The sequence below is a fragment of the Zonotrichia albicollis genome, chromosome 15, assembly GCF_047830755.1.
Source record: "Zonotrichia albicollis isolate bZonAlb1 chromosome 15, bZonAlb1.hap1, whole genome shotgun sequence".
NCBI lineage: Eukaryota > Metazoa > Chordata > Aves > Passeriformes > Passerellidae > Zonotrichia > Zonotrichia albicollis.
The window spans coordinates 8,298,027-8,318,722 of NC_133833.1; the positions used below are offsets into that span (position 1 = coordinate 8,298,027).

The 20,696-nt window shown below is 38.6% G+C and overlaps 1 protein-coding gene across 1 annotated transcript in view; it reads right to left on the reverse strand.

The window, feature by feature from the left end:
• SPOCK1 (SPARC (osteonectin), cwcv and kazal like domains proteoglycan 1) overlaps positions 1-20,696 on the reverse strand; it is a 261,271-nt gene that overhangs the window by 158,136 nt on the left and 82,439 nt on the right. The window contains exon 3 of the mRNA XM_074552342.1: positions 19,009-19,054. Within this exon, the coding sequence (XP_074408443.1) occupies positions 19,009-19,054 (46 nt within the window). The remainder of the gene's footprint in view (positions 1-19,008; positions 19,055-20,696) is intronic.

Genomic DNA, 20,696 nt, shown 5'->3' on the forward strand with positions numbered 1-20,696 from the left:
GTTTACCACACATGCCATCTACACCTCATTCTTGGTAAAAGCTGAGGTGACACCTCAAGGGATCCAAGTGCATTTTACAGAACTGACACTCCTGGCTCCCAGGAGAGACTGCATGATAGCATCTGTAAGGGGCACAGATGTGACATCCCCATGCACAGGAGTAGGGAAAAAAAACCCACAACAACTGGCAAATGCAAAGAAAAGCATCAAATATTGTTGGAAATATTATTTACTTCAGCAGAGTTGTATTTGATCTTATTTATCATACCATTCTGAATTGGAAGTTTGCTGACAAGGAGAAGCTCTAAATCTGGAAAGATTGTCCCCAAGGGACATTCTTGTCCCTGCTGATACAGAAATGGAGGTTCCAGTGGTTCAGCTGCCAAGCCCAGCACAGCCACAGGCTGGTTCTGACTCCAACAATCACGTTCAATCTGCCCACAGCTCCAGCCACAGCAGTTCTCCTGCAGGCAGCACGGACACTGGGGCAGTGGACAAAATTCCCGAATTTCTTTTGTGTATGGAGACAGGACTTACAGCTCTTGCTCTATTCCTTTGCAGCTATCAGCCTCAGACAGCTGAGTTTCCCTGCATGAAACATCTAAGTGCTAAAAAGTTTTCAGCAGCTCACTTTCTGACTATGAAAAAGGACTCTGACAAAACCACCTTGACTTCTTGTTGTCACTTTGTCAGTACTTAGTGCCTGACGGCTTTGATTTAGGTTCAGACACTCTCAGCAGGAAGGATGCTCAGTTCCCAACAGTGAGAACAAGGCTCCTGGGCTTTGACCAGTTTGATAATGGCCTTGCCAAACAGAACAAACATTACCCTGGCTCAGCAAACTGCTCCCAGGGATGTGTGAAGCTGGTACATCTGTTCCTTCCCTCCGGGCTGCTGGGCAGGCTCAGCACCTCTGGAGGCTCGGCCCTCAGAGAATGTGGAATATACAGGATAATTCAGAGCAGCTGCTAAACAGTCAGCATCCATCCTCACCCCCCAGACACCAACAGGCAAAACTGCCCAGCCAGCACAAAACGTGCTAAAATGAACACAGGCATCTGAGGAGTTGATTTCATTTTTTTTTCACATTAGTCTGTCTTTACATAAGGGGCATTTTGCTAATTGGCATGATTCAGTTAAATGAGGAGGTATTTTGAGATTAAAAAACGTAGCCCAACTGTTGGGATAATGGAATGGGGAGCAGGGTCATAAGCCACAGAACTGAGGAAAGGAGCTGTCATGCTCTGGAGGTTACAGTTAAAAATTATCTTGGGAAATGAGAGGAATGAGCAAGGCAACAGTCAGTACACACAAAAACAAAGCAGAAGCATCACAAAGCAGAAATCAAAGTAATAAACACAAAATGGGGATTGACTAGGTAGAAATAATACAAAATGAGATCCCAGCATGTCAAAAAACTGCAGGCTGAATAGGAATCAAAACTGTCAAGCTGCTGCAACAAAACTAAACTCTTTTAACTGGAGTGTATTATCAGGAAAGTCTTAACTAAAGCACAGGAGATGATTATTCTGCTCTATTAAGCATTGTTGATACCCTCAGTTGGCACATGTCTCTGTCTGAGTAAAAGTCTGAACAAGATACACAGGATAAGAAGGTAAAATGAGGATAACAGTTCAAGGGGGGACAGTAAAACTGATTAAATTTTGAATATAACTTCAAAGAAAATGAGAATTCCCATTCAGATTCCAACACTGGGGAAGCAGTGGGAATTCATTCCCCACCTCCCTGGGAGAGAATATGGTGAGCAGAAAGCCAAGGCAAGAGCTTTGTTTCTGGCAAGATGGTTTCATGTTGGAGAGTTTTACAATTAGAAGAAAAGACTGAATTTCTGAATTCTGAAGAGACAGCTGGGTTATTACAGATTTTAAGTAAAAGAGCACAATGAGGAATGTGCTGATTATCCTTGAGGAGTCCATCGAGTTTGAGTGTGAACATGACCCATCCTCATTTTCCTGGTCATCTTCAGACACTCTAAGTGTGAGACAGAGGCTCTGGGGAGTGCATGAGGGACATTTACGTGTAATTCCATGCTATCAGTGTGTGGCAGTCATATTAGAAATAATTTTTCCTGTGATTGACTGTAGCAGCAAAAATTACTCCAAACTTTCAGGCAATATCTTACTTCTTTTAATTATCAAGTTTTGTTAAAATTGGTTATAATCCCATTTCAGTCCCAGTGGTACATTAAAGTAAAAACACGACCACATCTTAATATGACAAAAATGTAAGCCAAATGTCATTATATCTTTCCACAGCATACTGTAAATCTAGAGTACATTCATTTTAGATCATGTTTGGAGTGACAGTTAGGTGGAGAAGATAAAAAGAAATTTTGAGAGAAACCGTAAGGGCTGAATTTTGCAAGTGAAGGAAAAAACTAAAATAACATATTATTTTGGCTACTTTTCTATTTCTTTATGAGCAAATAAGGCAGATTGGAAAAATGATCATTCCTATCAGGAGGTTCTGAAAAGATAAAAAATAGATTAAACTGCTCTTGTCTTTTTGTTTGAATGTACAAGCAACAGAAAGCAATTTCAGTTCAGAGAGGCTGAAGGTAAACAACAGTAATCTTCAGTTTCATTTTCATTCTGGCAGGTCTCCTTGCTGATGCTTTGCCCTTAATTGCTTTTCTAGTTACCTGGTTGAGCATAACTGTGTGAGATCATATTTAAACAAACTCCCTTAGTTTTCTTAACTCCTGAAGAACCAACATTTTTTTCCACCCTGGATTATGCAGTTCTGACTTCATTAAGTAAAAGGTTGACCTTTTAGAGGTTTTTTTGTTTGGCTAGGATTTTTGGTTGTGTTTTTTTTTTAAACTTCACATTCTTAGCATTGCTATTTTCTGCCTCCATGTAGATATGCAATGTTTGACAGCAAGCCCTTCATTCATGATTCCCAGCTGCCCTACGGTCATGGAAGCATCTTGCTGCTCCCTGATCTTATCTTTCCCTTTCCCCTGATTATTTCTGATAGCAAAAACACCAGGTGTCCACAACTGGGGGCTGGTCTGACCTTTCTGATCACACAGCAACTCCTACAAAAAGACACTGAAAAAGCATTAATGGGAGCAATCAGCTCTGCTGATGGGGAACATATCAGCACTTCACAAGTGAGAGGGATCCATTCTGAAGCAGTAAGAAAACAGATAATAGCTGGGATGGAGAGAGTCAAAAGTAGTAGAATGAAAAAAAAGGCTGAAAAGGCAGAGAAAACAGCAAAGTTCACAGAAGTCAGAAGATACAGTACTGTAAAATGCAACAGAAATTCTGAAGGAAAATGAAGCCAAAAACCAGACCCAATTAAAAAAAAAACAACGGATTTAAGAAAGTCTTATCCTGAGATTCAACAGGAGCTTTCAGTCTCTGAAGAAGTTCAGATGAGCCAACCATTCTGCTTTACTGCATCCTGTCTTTTATCCCAAATAACTTCATCTCCCCTTTCATCCCCTAAAAGTCTCTATATGTAATTTTCAAGTAAATAGAACCAAAAAGAATGTAAGCATCTGGGTTGAAAATCTGCCTCCAATAGGATAAATGACTGGATTCCCATTGACTACAAAGAGAGTTGGTGTTTCATCCTCAGAACATATTGAGCATGTGACCTTTAGATCCTGCAGGATTACATAGAATCAACAGTGCCAAAAAGATACCATCATTTTTTTCTTATCAATTTACAGAAAGTAGTATCTGAAGGGTACACAGAAATGCAGGGTTTTTTCATTTGAATGAAAAATTGGATAGAATTTGCATGAGCAAACTCAAAGCTTTTATGAAAGTTCACTTGGCCACATGGGACAGTGCAACGGCACGAAGCTGGAAGAGCTGAAGGAACATTGGCAGTGAATAATGATTAAGTCCCTGAAAGGATGTGGGGCAAACAGGAAGGTTTCATCCTCACTGGAAGCTCGTGGGCACTGATCAGTCCAGGGCAGGGTGAGCAGGTGGCTGAGGGAAGAAGGAAGGTGTTAAATGGCAATTGGCTTCTCAGGACCTGTTCCACCAGCACCTGGAGGGGCTCCTGCTCCTCCCTTTCTGTTAGCCCAGGACTGCCTCATTAGTGATTAATGAGCACTGAGCCTTGATTCCTGATTGGGTACTTGGGACCATCAAGGCGGCAGAACCTGAGAAGGATGATGGACTACCTGGGAAGAGAAGGGATGAGAATTTTCCAACTGTTTCTTTTTTTCCCCCTGAGGAGTTCTACTGAAATTAGGAGGGCAGTCCCCGTAAAGAACTGCAGAGTACACAGTTCATGGAAGTCACACATGAGAACATTTAAACTAAGCGGAGGAGGAGAGGAAAAAGAAAATTTTATTATTCCAATTACATGCACAAGGAGCTAAAACTCAGTTTATATGATCTCATCTCAGGTTCCCAAGAACCTGACGTTAGAGCTTGAAAACAAAACTTTATTTCAAGATTCTCAATCTAATTTCTAATGGAGTTAGGGAAGAGATTCATTCAGAGATGAGAAGGATAGATTTAACTATTAGACCATCTTGTCTCATGGTCTATGCATTGTTTAAGAAATTCCAGGAGTGGGGATTTAAATCATCTTCTATAACTTCCTATGGCTGTTTTCAATGGGTAGTTAAAGACCAGTCTTGAGAACTTTCCAGCATGGCCAGAATGAGACAAAGAGGTTGTACAGAGTCTTCAATCACAAAAGTGCTGCCCTGAGTTAAGTTTAAGTAACAGTTATTCTTTGTCACATTGATATTTCACTTGTTCACAATGCAGAAAAAAAAGTCAGTCCCTCCACATAGCACAGAATTTTCACCTTCCTTTCTTTTATTTAAATTGATTTAGGAGACTATACTCAGACTGCACAAATCAAAGCACATAAACCAAATCATCAGGGGCATCTCATGACTCAGGGAGAAATAGGTGTGCACACTGAGAACACATAAATCATAGGAGAGTGATATCCAGCATGCAAAAGGAATGATTTTGGGCACGCACAATATTTTAAAGATGCAAAACCTTTCATAATAATTCTCATGTTTTTTGTGGGTTTTTTCCATATCTATACCTACTGTTATATTTTAAGGGAATTCTTCTCTAATAAAATTCGGTAATTTAATGCACTGATGGTAATGCTGATTCAATTTTCTGCTTGCATAAATATATTCTAAACCCATATTATAAAAAATACAAAATACCACTGGCCCTAGGTGTAAAAATCTGTACTTTTAATTATCTATGTAGCCAGAATTAATGATCCAGTAATAACTCTCATTTGATTAACTGATCAATCATACTCTATCTGCACTACTATAGCATAATATAGGCATCCACTAAGAAAACATTAAAAAATAAAAGATCAATTGGGTCTGAGCATGGATTAAAGGATTATTTGACCAGATGAACGCAATGAGGCTGAAATTATTTCAAACAATGTGGAAACACCATTTGTTTCAAACATCATCCTCTGTGAGGAAGAACTCAGGGATCTGTGGTTAAGAAGACAGCACTGAAAGGAAACATGCCCAAGTCTTCATATAAAGAAAAAGCCACTACATTTAAGGTGACATCCAGTTGTTTATCACTTCAATGGCACACAACATGAAAGTTTTCAATTCAAAGGCTTGAACTGCAGAAAGGGAAAGTTCAGGTGACAAATTTCCAGTGGTTAAAAATATCAGAATAAATTGCTGGGGAGACTGTGGACAGTTAGGAAACATCAGGAGTGATGCAGACAGGGTTGATGCTGCCTTGGGGGAAGAGGTGAATTATTTAATTCCTTAAGAGTGTCTTGAGATAATGACACCATGTCATTTCCCAAGCTTTGCAAGTTTAGTGGATTGAGGAAGTGATGAACTAATTATTTATATGAAAAGATTCTGATAGGATGATATATCTACTAAAGTAAGTTTTAGCTGGATTTATAGTTTGTTCCCTGCCATTTTCATCTCTAGCAGATGAGGTGTGAAATTGCTTCAGCAGAAGGACTCAGCACATAACAGCATCAGACAGCATTTAGAAGAACAGGACTGTCAGGCTTCAGGATCGTGCTGAGCTCATCACTCCCCTCTGGATCTGCAGTTTCCTTGTTTATGCCGTATTTTCTAGGGAACTGTGGAAGCCAGATCTGGTCACATGCTTATTTTTTTCATGGTTGGACTATTGACACTTTTTCAGTCTCTGCAATGAAATTGTGCCCGAGAAAACCACACTGAATGGCAAAATTACAAAATGGGGGATGTACACACAATCCCTCTGCTTCATCTGCTTTATTTACTTTGAGAATTCTTTCAGATCCATGACCTTATAAGCATTTGAAGAGTGAGGTTGGATACCTCAGACACCACAATAAGAGAGAAGCAAGGAGCCCACAAGGTGCTGGCCACCCCTCAAACACCCTCAGCAGAGCTGATGGAGGGATCTGAGCACTGCTCTGGCTGTCGTGTGAAGGGAAGGCAGAAGATGAGAAGAGGCCTCCTAATCCCCCCAAAGTGTCAGACAATTCTACCAACATCATCAACACTGCTTTTGCACCTTAGTGCTTTTATCTGAGAGGAGAAATGGCCTAAATGCATAAGCTAAGCAATTAATCAAAGCTTAAGAAGCAGCCACATTTCCCCTACTATTGCCATAATGATGCTTACATGGACAGGAAAATGTACATGATCCAAATGCCCAGTAGCCAGGTTTAGATCAGAATGACTGAAAAAGAGAAATACCCAATGAACATGTGTTTCCCATCCAAATTATGTAAGTCTCAGCCCAATTTAAATGACTGTAACTTCACCAAGGAGCCTGCACGTAGCTGAGGGCAGAATTTGACACTGATGGAATTCTGCCTTTGTGTTCTACCCCTCAGTAATCCATTTAAATCTATTTGTCATACACTCCATCCAGTTTCATAAGCTTAAAGGAATTTTTAGTACATCCTTTCCCAAAGAAAAAAGGATGCAAAGGAATTAATGAATTTAGAGTTAATGCCCAACTTTATTTGTTAAGACAGGAAAATTATATTGTAATTCATTAAAATAAAATCCATTCACCACACATATCCAACCCTAGGCTCTTTATGTGTCAGAGATGTCACCTAAATTCACACCATTTGGTGGAAAATAAATGCTACTAAGTTTTATTAAAACACTTGTTAAACCACATCTACCCTAATTGAAATACAAGAAAAAAACACTGTAATTACCTCCCTACTACAGACCCTACAAAGATTTTAATGAACTTTTTTATTTAGTCAGCATACCAAAAATTAATTTCTCAACTAAGTATTCTTATCATTGAGGAAACTGCTGATTTACATAATAATGGTCTCTCATAATTATTTAGTGCTTTAAAAAAATCAAGCTTGTAAATATTTCAGACTCTAGTTTTTAATAATTTCCTTTTGAAACCTCTTGTGCCAATGTACTGGACAAACACATGGAGGGAAATAGTGAAATAGAATTTAACATGGACATCCCTAAAACAAATAAAATTGTTCACAAAAAACATCTTTGTTCCAGATGTATCTTTAATTTTTCACTCCTTGCCTTCTCCACCACACAAAAAGCTCTATTTCCATCTTGTACTACCTTGCTCCAGCAACCTCCTGAAACCACAACCCCCCTTTCACTGAATACTAACTAAAGTGAGATAAAAACTTCATTATCCTAAAGGTGTAAATGGTATGGATTCAATATTTTAATTAAAAAAATAAAAATAATTGAAAACCTGTACAGAGATCACAGAATTCCTGTTATTTCAGAAAAGCAAGCAAAAGACTCTTTTCTCTCTACTAGATTCACGAAAAATACAGCACACTAACAGGCAGGCAAAAATCAGCCCTGCCAGGGGACTGCCACACAAAAAATCCATTATTAATCCACATGATCCTGTTTCAAAGCATTCAACATCATCTTCTGCATACTTTATTTTTGCTTCTCTCAGCTTTCTCCTTCTTCCTCATCCTTTCCCACCTCAAAAAAAAAAAAAAAAAAAAAAAAAAAAAAACCACCCAAAAAAAAAACACAGTAAAAGGGACACTAGCACAAGTTTCCAGCTCCTGAAGCCTTTATATTCCAACACACCCCTTTTCCCACTGAAACTGGGTAATTTTCAAATACTCTGGCAGAGTATGACACAAGGGCTGAGGAGTGTGTTCCAGGAGAACCTTTCTGCTTAAGGGACACTTGTCATGGTTATTTAATTCCACACATTTCCTCCAAGGTCTTGTCTTCATTTGAAAGCCTGGCAGAATTAGTTGTTCTTTAATATTTCAGAAAATGTGGATAAAGCAATTTCCAAATATCTTATGTATAACTCACATGAGCTGTGTCCCAGTTGAGATCAGTGCCCAGAAGAGGCCCTGTGTGCATCTTGTCTGCACCTGGTCCCATCCAGTTTTAGCCCACTGGAGGTTAATTAGGCTCAGCCAAACCTCAGAGTGGCTTCCTAATCTGAACCACACACAAAAGGAACAACCACCTCCAGCTTTTGGGTAACTGTGCAGGTGAGAAAAGTTAAGCAACTACATCCTTTCTTTAAATCTGCAGCCTGTGAAGTTAACTTGTTGCATTTTTATAAAAGCCATAAATATAGCCCTGGAGAGCATTCCTCCTCCTGGGCTCTCTGCTCCCTCTAGACAGGTGGTCTCTCTCTCCTCTTTCATCTCCAACCTTTATTTCTTTTCCTGTCTTAAAAAATGAAGTACCTGACTGACTGACACGAACAGGCCTATTTCCAAATCATATCAACACCTTCATCTGCCAAAAAAGTTCCTCTTCAATGCAATTTCCAAGGCAGAGCTCTCCACACCGGGTGCCTGCCACAGTTCCATACATCAAGCATCCTGCTCACAAATGCACCACATGACACTAACAGGGAACACAACTTCCCCTACAAAATCAAGGGAGAGCAAAGTAATAGAAACTGAAAGAAGATAAAATGTTTCATAGGTAGTGGAACACCAGCTGATAGCAATTTCTCTTTCAAGCCACAGTATACTTAATTTATTTATAGGCATTGGGAAAAATGTTATTGCCACAGCTCTGTGTAGGAAAATACACTACAAGTGCCACTTCATGAAAAAGCAGCTTAGAAGTAGAAACATAAGGAAAATGAATAATGTTTCCCTAAATATCAAGTCTCATTTCTTGCAATAGAATAATGATGAAGCCAGGAGCTATGTCAGGCAATTAGGAGGGGGAACAATTAAGCACAGCCTATGGCCAGCACACAGCAATGTCATATTTAGGAGTTCTACTGATGAAGTATCTAAAGATGAAAAACATAACTCATTGTCTTTATGTCTAAACTATCACAAATATATTTATGTTTCTGACACTGGGATATATAATTCACATTAATATCCTGCTAGTATTTTTCAAACAGACTTGTGCTTTTTGTGACTCTACTTGAACCTGGCTTTTCATGGTTTTGCTTTTATCTTCTTTGGGATAGCTAAACATAATCTGGATTTCGAGGATAAATAAATCCATTGGGTTAGACTGAATTAACTATAACCATATGCTAGAGTTGAGAACAGGATTAACAAAATCATGGCTACTGGATTTCTTTTAGCTAACACTGAGTCCTTAGGCAGCTTTATGTCCACTGAGAGAGAACCAGACATTTTTTGTTAGATGCCTGTGTTTAACACTATGATGTGCAGAGGTTCTTCCCTTTTGGTTTTGCAGACTTCTGGTTATGTCAGTAAGCTTTCACTGGATTTAAATATGAAAGGTCATTCAAAAGGCCCCACTGAAGAGAGAAACAAGCCTCAATCCTGGGCCCTTCCAGCAAAGATACATTTGCTCTTAGAGAATATGTGCCTCTTCTAAGGAATTTTAAACCCCAGCAGTTAAATAAAGGATTAACTCCATGAACACACAGATAGATCATATAAAAATAATTACAATGATGCTCACTTACACTGCATTAAAGGTGGCTGTAATGTGCAATGATCCCTAGGATTGCTCTACTGTACATCCAGTTACTACAGAGTTCTGTTTACTTGTTACAGATAAGATGGGAAGTGAGAGATTGATTTGATTGCTCAGTATATAAATTAAAGCTATCCCAGGAGTAGAACATATTTATATTGCAGGTTTTATTGTACTGCCTTGCCTTGTGATTAAAGTGAATCTAACACTTCCACATTTTGGGCAGTGCAAGGATGTACATCCAAAAGGAAACAATGCTGCTACTGATCTTCCCTGGGTAAAACAGAATAAACCCTCAAACAGACCTTCCAAGGAGAACAGCAGATATAAAATTTCAGTCTTCAGATTTCCTGTCCTTGCACTTCAAAGAAATATATGCAAATTTGACAAGCCTTTCAAAGCTGTTGGCAATAACTGCTAAACACAAACAGGTGTTGATGCTGAAGTCCATGGATATATTACAACCAGAGGACTCAGAAAAGACAGAATGAGATCAAATGACTAAACAACACTTGCCAAAGTAACTTTCAACATACTATGCTTAAGGAATTTTTTAGTGCAGAACAGCACCAGAATATATTTGAAAATTTCCTTTATTCATCTTGCTGTTGACTGCTTAACATCAGCAATCTGGAGTTTAAAGTAACCTTCCAAATGACCAAGGCTGCAAAGCCAGAATGCAAACAATCATATTAAAGAAGAAATAATATTATTTCATGCAAATATGTTTAATTTGAAGCATTGAGAAGAGGAAGTAAGATGGCTGTGATTCACTTAGTGCTTTGATGACTTGGGCAGTTAGGTTTACAGCAGAGGGAGACTTAATTCCTAAATACATAGGTATCATCACATATTAGCTCATGAATTGAAAAAGAACAGGTAATGGATTTTTCACCCAGATCTTTAGCCTTAGGGTTAAATCACAACAAACAACTACTAACACCAAGTACTACATCCCTGGAAGTGCTCCTGACTGTGAGAAAGCAAGAGAGAGGGAGAAGCAGTCACAGAGAATGGGCCTCCTTTTGCCAGTCCCTGTTTACATTCACAGAGCTCTGCAAGCCCATGACAGCCATGCTTAGTGCCTATCTTGCACTTTATGAACATTACTCACTTAAAATAAAAACCTATATTTTTGCAGGTGGTGCCAAAACATCTGTCAAGGATATTGGTTCATTCATGTTTTATTCTTTGCTTTGACTGAAAATTTATTTGATGAAATACTTCCTTCAGCATTTCTTCTGCGATTTCAATGGAATTAGCTGGTTTTCATTAATCAAATACAATCACAGAGTCACAGTGCTAGAATGGCAGTTCTGGGAAGGATGCTGGTTCCATTCCCCCTCTCCATTGTAGACCAGCTACCCCTGGGTCATTATCTGCAAGACATTTGTCTAACATGTTCCAGAGCACCTTGAAGAGAGTCTTGACATTCTCTTTAAAATATTTCCCCCAACACTTAAATATTGCTGCCACTATGAAGGCTAATATTAATTTTCTTTGCTGCAGTGTAAAATTACTCTCCCTTGTTATATCCAGAATGAATGTAGAATCAGCCCTCCACCTGCAGGTAATTTTAAGTATTTGGAATCAGTATTTGCGCACTGTTTTGCTTTTTTTTGCTTTATTTTGGTTTGCCGTTTTGTTGGTTTGCTCCTCTCCTTCATTCCTTCTTCACAAAGGATATTTTCTGCAACTCTGATCATCCCTGTTTTACATTTCTCTGGGTCCTTTCCAATTGATTCCCAGTACCCAAGAATCCTGGTACTCAAATGTGGGCAATGTATTCCAGCCAAGGTCTTACTGGCACTGCTTAGAGCTGAAGGATTACTCATGGTCACACATGCCAGTGCAACATTTGCCTTTTTTTGCAGCAGAATGACATTGTTGACTCATGTTCTATTTGCAATCCAGTATAATCCCCTAGCCCTTTGCTCCAAATTTATTACTCATTGGTTTTCATCCTGTTCTGTGCAGATGATTGTTCTTAGATAAGAACTTTGCATCTGCCTAGACTAAATTTACCCTTTGTTTTCAGAATATTTCTTAAATTTCTTAAGGTGACAGAATTTTATTTCTGTGCCACATTTAATAGGCAGCCTAATTTCAACATCTATAGTTTAATTAAAATGGTAAATAACAGTAAATGTTAAAAAGTGGGAAATAATATTGGACCCAAAAAACATCACAGAGACCTCTACTCAATTTATCCTCCCAGCCTGACACCAGTGACAGCTACTACCAGAACACGGTCTTCCAACTGATTTTGTATCCACCCAAGACTTATTTCTTTTAGACAGCACTTCTTTAACTTGCTTATAAGGCAGTAATGGAAACCAATGTCAAAAACCTTATAAAGTCAAGATATGTGATGCTGCAAGCTTATCCCCGAGTCTCAAGGCCTGTAATTGTCACAGAAAAAAACTGAGCTTAGTTTGGCATCCATGTCAGTTTTATTCACCCCCTTATCTTATTGATGCTAACAAATATTTGCTTTAATAGTTATCCTAGTGTGGAAGGTTTTTTTTTTTCCCCAAGATTTTAGGTTTAACTCACAGGATACATTTTCCCATTTTCTTCCTTTCCTTAATGAAAAAAAAAAAAAAAAAAACCAACAATGTTCCTTGTCTGTTCCCAATCTTGTACAATTTCATTACTTTTCAAGGTTAACTTTAAGCATCTCTAAAATTATTTCAGCTGATTCCCTTAAACCATAGATCAATTCCAGCTGATTTGCAGATATCTAATTTACCCAAGCCTCTCCTTTCCCTCATCCAGGATCTTACATTCCAAATGAAGATATCAACCATTCCACCTGGTCTCAGCAGCCCTTTTATGTGAAAGCCAGAGCAAAGCCAGGTGCCAAAGCTTTGGCCTTCTCAGCAGTGCCTGTACAGGAGCATCTCTCTCCACTGAGCCTCATTCTTCTTGATCTCCTTTTCTTGCTTCTAATACACCTGTAAAAATTGCTATTTCTGAATTCTAGCTCACACATCTTGTTTTGTACTTGATTTTCTGGGTTGGGGCTATTCTTAAGAGTCCACTTATCTGTACTTTCTGTAGGCAACCTTTTGTCACTACAGTCATTAAGAGTCTTGTCATTAGCCAGGCTCTTGCTTTTGGATAATTCATGTTTGTGCTTCCTACATTGAGAAAATGCTAATTATCCCTGTTTTTCTTCCTCTAATTCTTAGTTTACTTAAATCAATATTTGAAACAACTTGTCTTTATTTTGATCTTTTTCCCTTTCTAAAAATTCTTCATTATGCATTTATGGCCATTGCCACTCTGCCTTCTACTTTTATTCTCCACAGGAGTTCCTGTTTTTCAGCTAGAACCAAAAGACAGTAATCATCCATTAAGTGACAAGTACATAAACATGTTTAAATACTGTTCAAACTATTATTCTGACTGGATAGTGATTCAAGGGTCACTCTGGCATGAAGATTCTATACCATCCAAAATTTCAGTCAAATAATATTCAAAGCTGGAGACTTTGCCCCTCATTGGTTTGGCCTTCTTAAATCAGAATACAAACCAAAGCTGTTTGGCTAAGGAAGGAAGATTTACAGGTCTGTATTTTACAAATATCATTTTTAAAAGTCTAGGTAGGTTACCAAAACTGACTTCCTATATCCTGAACTGAAGCACAGGGAAGGAGACCTCTGCTCCCTGAGAGATGCCAAAGACAGCAGGGTTGGGTTTTGTGATATTCCCCCAAAATTCCCTTATTTCAATGGAAGCTGGCTGAGCATGGGGAGGGCATGAATTTCCATTTGAAAATCATGTCTGCTTCACAGTCAATGAAGTAAGAGATATTAAAAGCAAGCCAGCACCATTATTGACAAAACTAACAAGTGCTCCCCAAGTGCTAATAAAATTCCAGCCAAGCAGCCTATTGATCACTGCCTCTGCTCAAAGCCCATCAGCCATAATGCAATCACACACAAGGACCCCAGCCTGTCACTCCCTGTGCCATATTTAATGACAAAATTGGTTGCTTACAAGCTTATAAGGAATTTAGTATTACACTTCTAGCATGCAGAAAGAACCACGTGCATCTGCCTGGAGATGAGCAGCCATATGTGCTTGAAATGCATTTGATGGGAGACAGTATATTTCATGTGCTGCATATCCCAGCTATTGTTTTTTGGTTGATTCAGTTAACATGTTCTAAAATTGGACTGATTTACTGAAGATTTGCAAACATAATTCATGTGCACTTGTACTATGAATAAGCCTCTAAAACTAATTCAAGCACAGTCAAAAAATAAATTGCAAAATAAGTTATTCAATTGAAATCTGCCATCTGAGGCACTGTAATAGAAAACATTTATTATAAAACTAACATATATTTGTGGCTAGAGATGTGTTCAGTACTAAACATCTCTTTGTGAGGAATTTATTCAGGCTTTTCTGAAAGAACATCTTAACTGGGCTAACAGAAAATTACATGTTCAAAAATAATTGCAGGTTCTATGATTTTCATCCTGCATCTCAGGCTTTTAATTTTCACTCCTTTTGTTTTAGAAGGCTTATGAATTTTAGGCGAACTTCTTTTTCTGCACAGCTGCAGAAGCCCATTTCTGGAGTCTGGATTTGTGATTTAAACACTGGAAAGACACAGGTTGGATGTGATGCACAAGGAGAGGAAGCACTGATACCAACATATTCATTTTGAAATGTAATGCTCTAAATTTGGTAAATTCACAGGGCTGCTGGGCTGTGAAAGTCATAGGCTATGCTACACTGGAGGCCTCAGTCCACTCAAAAGCAATGTTTCCTCTTCAAAAGTGAGGGTATTTTGCTAGTTCAGCCTTTCATTAGTGCTCAAGGGGAGCTCTTTGAAATGAGAACATGTCTGTAATTAATAATGATAGTCAAGACTAAATGAGTGTGTCTGACATTAGAGTCAGTCATTGATAGGTCCAATTCAGGCAGATAAAGGTTTTCACACAATACACTGGAATAAGGAGTCTGAAGTTTTAATTTTTTTTTGTATTCCCTCCTCTCCAAGGGCAGATAATGAAAGCCCTGAGAAGGAACATCCCTGTCCAGATTTCTCAGTCACTGGGGAAGAGGATTGGGAATAGAAGTGAAAAGAAAGACAAAGGCTGGAAGACAAGGGGGAAAGGTCAGACTGTTTCTAATCAAGAGCTTTTTTTTCCCTGAAACTTGGAGCATTTGGTATTGCTACCACCAGCACTGGGTAAAATTGTACCCTGTTTGCAGCCACTCCCTGTGCCTCAGCACTGAAGGTGGAGCTGAGGGAGGGGACCCAGGCCAGCTCCATCCACTGCAATCTGTCACAATCCAAATGGGAAGGGGGAAACTGGCACCTCCTTGAACAGAAAATTCCACAGTTCAGTGGATGGTTTTAAACACATATTTGGGGAAAAACATCAGCACCACCACAGAATCACATTTTTACCCCTCTTACTGCATCCTTCTAGAGATGTGTTATTAATAATAAAGGCAGCTCAATGTCTTAAAGGTGTTTTGATTCAGAGCTCATGCATCTGCAATACAAAGTACACCCCATTACTTCCACAGTTTCTCTGTTCTGGGCAAAGATGCTTTTAAAAAGTCATGTGGAAAACTGGACACCATTCCAAACTGCTTCCAGCAATTTTAGGGGTGGCTTCTAGCAGACTTTTTCAGTAACTTAAACTTCTTGTTTTTATTTAACAGTTTTCAATTAACAGAATTAATGAGGTCATTTTCTGGCAAGTCTGAATAGGTGCTGAATATGAGACATTTCAAAATCTCTCACTTGAATGATGCTAAAGTTTTCCCCTATTCCCTCTTTTCTTTCTTTAAAGTGGATGAAGAAGACTAGGAAAGTATGCCAGGTCAGCTGTCAAGCTCCTTAAGAACTCCCAAATGACCTTGTCAGGAAAAAACCCCAACTCTTTGATTCATATTTCAAAATCCTGACTACCTGCCCCTTCTGCTCTTCTGCTTTCTTGCTTCTGTTACTGTGACAGAATCAAGTTCAATATTAATGACCAGCAATCATTTCCAGGCTGCAAACTCTGCTGCCTTCTGCAGTCCAAGTGCCTCGTTAGCTCAGCTCTGTCAGTAGATCCTTACTTTTGTATTGGTTTCTGCTGGGTTAAAGATGAATATAAAGCTGGGCTGGTAGCTCAGCTGAAAAAAACCCCTCTGATAACTCAAGTGCCCTCTGAGTTGCAGTTTGAACCACTCAAGTTGACTTCCCTTGAACAGGTTTGTTATCAAACACCTCAGTGTCACTCCCTAGAGGTTTCAGTGAAAGCCATGAATGCTTTTTTTACAAAACAAGGAATTTCTTTTCTTGAGACAAACACTCAGGTATTTCTCTCCACACTGCAAACAGAAAACAATAACAGCTTGATTACGCTGTTATTGTTTTTCAATGCATAATTAAATAATTCATCCTGCTGAATAAAGCCAGCTTTTTGTTAGAAAAGAATACAGAGTTGGTTGGATGCAGCAGACTTCTTTAAGAGATGCAAATGAAGTACAAGCCTGGAAGCAGAACTCTGCTGATTTTCAAAACCTCTGATCACTGTTGGTTTTTAAATCTGTTAAACCTGTGGAATGCTCCCCTACCTTTGTGAGATCCCTCTGGCAGGTACCTCCTGCCTTCAGTTACTTCCAACCCTGCCGTCCCAGCTCTTCCAGCCTGGTTCTGGCATAAGTCTGGCTCCACATGAAGACTTCACAATTAAAATATTCAAGCAGGATTTTAGATTTAGAATTGAGAAGTAGAATTTTAATATTAAAAACTTGTCAACCTGTCCCAAAAAGTTAGTGTTTGCAAAAAGAGATTTAGCTTGATAACACCACACTTAGATTTTCTATAAAATCCCAAATCTGTTTTCATTCACCGACTGGAGAAGGTTTTTCTCTTCAGTAACTAGGAAGAATCTTGGTCCTGTGAGGTTAAAAGAAGCCTTTGAGATAGCTCTCAAAATAACAATTGTGTGGTGAGAACACAGACCTGCTAGTGAATTCACAGGAGCAAGTGAGGGCTCCTCACCACAGGATCTGCACAAGCTCTCTGGATATCAGAATCCCAAAAATATAAAATGAAAGTTTTTCTATCTTCAAAGCCATACAAGAGACTAAGGGACATTTAAACTCCCCAAAGTGAAACAGAACAACATGGGGAAAATACCAGGGCAAGGAGAATGGAAAAAGAAAAACAGATTAAACAATTGTCTTGCAGCTCATGCTGCATAAAAGAGCTGGGACAAATTCTTCTGACTGTTCTTTTTCCTCTCTGTGGAAAATTACAGAAATTAAAGCTTTGGTGGGAACATCTGGGAAAGATAAAGCTTCCCTTCCTTCCTTCCTTCATCTCAGCAGTTTCTATTTTAATACAACTCCCTCTATACATACATAAATATATCATGTATACATTTACACCCATATACATACCTATATGCAAATATAAACTGAGGATTAGTCTTGTCAGCATCTGACTCATAGGGCCCAAAGCAGCAGCATGTGATTTCTCTTCATTTTTTGGGTGACAACACTGGGATCAATGCCTAAAGACTCACATGCTCTGTGTATATGTAACTAAACTAATCAACAGTTTTCAAACAATAATTTTTTTTTATAATAAATCTCTTTAGAAATGTTTGAGTGGCTATTTTTAACATTGTAGACAGGGCGAGTTCTGCCACAACCAAGCGTAGTGACCTCTTGTCAAAAAGAATGATCTATTGGCCAAATAAAACCCATATTTCAGTGAGAAGAAAGCAGTGCACAGTTCTTTGTGCAGGGCAGAGCACCCTGCTCAGACTGCACCCACAGTCTGCATTCTGTCTCCTGAGCAGAGACATCCACAGTGTCAGAGAAACTCTGCCCTGAAAGAGAAATGATCCTTTTCTTTACAAAGAGACAGAAATCTTCGCAGACATCTGACATATCCCTTCAAGGTATCCATGTGTGACTTTAGATTCTCTACAAGCATTCCTGCTTTTGCCCAGAGTCAGACATCTCAGTAACACAACATACAGGATAGTTTTAAAGCATGTCAGTTCAAAATCTCCCTGCAATACTTTGCCAGGATTTACCTTTTTGTTTTTTCTCTCAGGAAAACAGAGGGTCACAAGGCCTCCGAAAGTGGTAGGAGCATAAGTTGTATTTGAAGTCAATAGGATTTGTAATCCTAAATCCCTCGAATGCCTTTGAAAACCTCTGTGGATATGTGTCTTGACAAAAGCATCAACTTTGCCTTTCCTTTGACACTGAAGTTTCATTTCCCTAAAGACAGAGAATCTACACTCCTAAGCTCTAACCCCAAAGATATTCCTGTGAGCTACAGACAACACAAGGAACATGCCTGGTAATGAAATACAGAAATAGACACAAAGTGAAATTTTCAAAAGCACCTTCAAAGACTTCAAGTAAGTATTTTCTTCTTAAACACTTGAGTAATTTTGAATTTCTTTTTCCTAGTATGGCTGTTGTATCCAGTGCTATCCTGGACACAATGAGAATGGTTTTTTTGGGGTAATTTTCCTCTCCTTTAGTGGCTGACCTTGAAATATTTGAGGTACTGCCACAACTTAAACACTCACCAAGACAAAGTGCAAAATATCGTTTACAAAACCTGCATCTGAAAGAGCAGCATATACACAGCACCATTTCCCTTTTAAAATCAGCCCTGAAATCCATGCATTACAGCTGATTTCAAAGAACTGGCCCCTTGAGTGTTAGAAAATGCAGTGGTTACATTTACAACATTAATTTAGCAAAGCCTTTAACATGAAAGAAAATGAACGTGAAGATCCCTGTTTTAAATTGCATGTTAAACCAAGATTCATGGTTACAGAGAATCTCTCTGAGCACACATTTCATCATTGAACAGCAAGTGGAATGGATGGGGATTTAAAAACATGGTGAAAAAATAGCGAGATGAGTCAAACTCTTCTACATAAACCACCTCAAGCTGTGACTAAATTGGGAAGGAGATGTAAATATGAATATAGCTCTTCACTAATGCATGGGACAGACAGAGTCAGGGAGGCATAAAGCATATGGGGATATCACAAAATAGCAGAAGACAACCACAAAATGTGTACTGAGTTTACCTTGGTCAAACGGCTTGTTTGGATTCCAGTTTCTGAAATAATCATCCTAAATAGGGATAAAAAAAAGAAAAAAAAAAAGAATTAGTATTTTCAGTACTATTTTACACAACTAAATGAATCAACTTTTTGATTCTAACAGATTTAGCTGCAATAAGATAACACTATCAACATGTTGTGTCCTAGAGAGTAGTAAATGCAGGTTGGAAATTAAAGAATAAAAGGTCCTTGGATTCAGCACCTTGAATTTTTCTTCTGGATTGTTTTTGAAAGCATGCCCACTATTAAATATTTTTTAATAACTCTGTATGATTTCATGTTAGCCTACAGTCTATGAAAAGAAAGAACACAGTGTTCAGGTAGTATAACATGATCCACACCATCCTGGGGTAGTGAAAGATCAGCAGAGTAAATTCAAAGTTACATCCTCACATGTAAATAACACCATTGCGAACGTATAGAACAGGAGTAATACTGCTAACATTACATTTAAATAGTACAACAACTTCCAGGAGCACTTACAGTGAATATTTTTGTCACTGTTCCACTACTCAACTTTGAAAATTTTACAAAATCTGATGTAAAGACATCATTATGCTATGAGTGTTGTGGTTCTGTTTTACACAATTCTCACTGGATTTTACACTGGAGAAATCAGAGACTGTCAGAGTGCTTGGCCAAATAATGATTGTTGCAAACTAGCCTCTCTCCAGAAAGAATGGAAAACTGCATGTATTGGATCAATTTGTATTCTGTGTACTTAGCAAATATTTATCTGAAGGCAGAGTTTCCCTGCTTCAGAGTGCCATCAGCCCTAGTGCTGAAGAACTGGGAGTTAAGCCCAGCTGATATATCAGTTTCAGCACACTCTGTGTATCTCACTTGTGTCCTCTTTCAGAGGGCGTGATAACACCAGAATTATCTATTTGAGATAGGGAAGCATAGAAAATTTCTACAGCACTGTCATATTTTTCTGCATATTAATCTTTGTTTCCTTTTTAATATATCCATTATTCTATATTCATTTCCTGAGGGAGGCCCATAAAGAGATGTATTCATCAAGCAGTCCAGAATGACACCGAGATTTCTTTTTCCTGCCAGGACGGTAACTAAAAACCCATCTGTGTGAATAAGAGACCTAAATTATTTCTTCCATAGGGCTACATTTGCCATTTATCTCCAGTAAACTGAATTTCACACACTCTCATGCTATCCAGCTCACCCTGACCTGGAATATTTTGGAGACTTGGAAGTCAGCATGACTTTATGGGGTCAGAGCAGGCTGTTACAGGAGTGAGGACTCCACAGCCTCAGTGAGCACCATGAGATGCCCTCCATGCTCTTTCCAGAACACTGTGGACAGGATTGTTCTGGAGCAGGCAATCATGGCCAAATGCTGGGTTACATCAAATTATTCTGCATGACTAGCAGAAGGAAATGTATATTTTTTTTAACCAATAAGCTCATGCTCAGTGTCATACTGACTTCATGGACAGTGATAATGTTCCTCAATAACAGCAAAGACTGTTACCCATAATTTATTTCAAATCCATCAAAAGTATCATTTTTTTTTTTTTTCTTCACAAGTACAGGGTTTGGCACCAGAAATAGAATCACAGGCTTGCCTTTGAATTTCACAGCTTTGCTAATACAAAACCCCCTCATGGTTATACAATGCTTTGTAACTGATG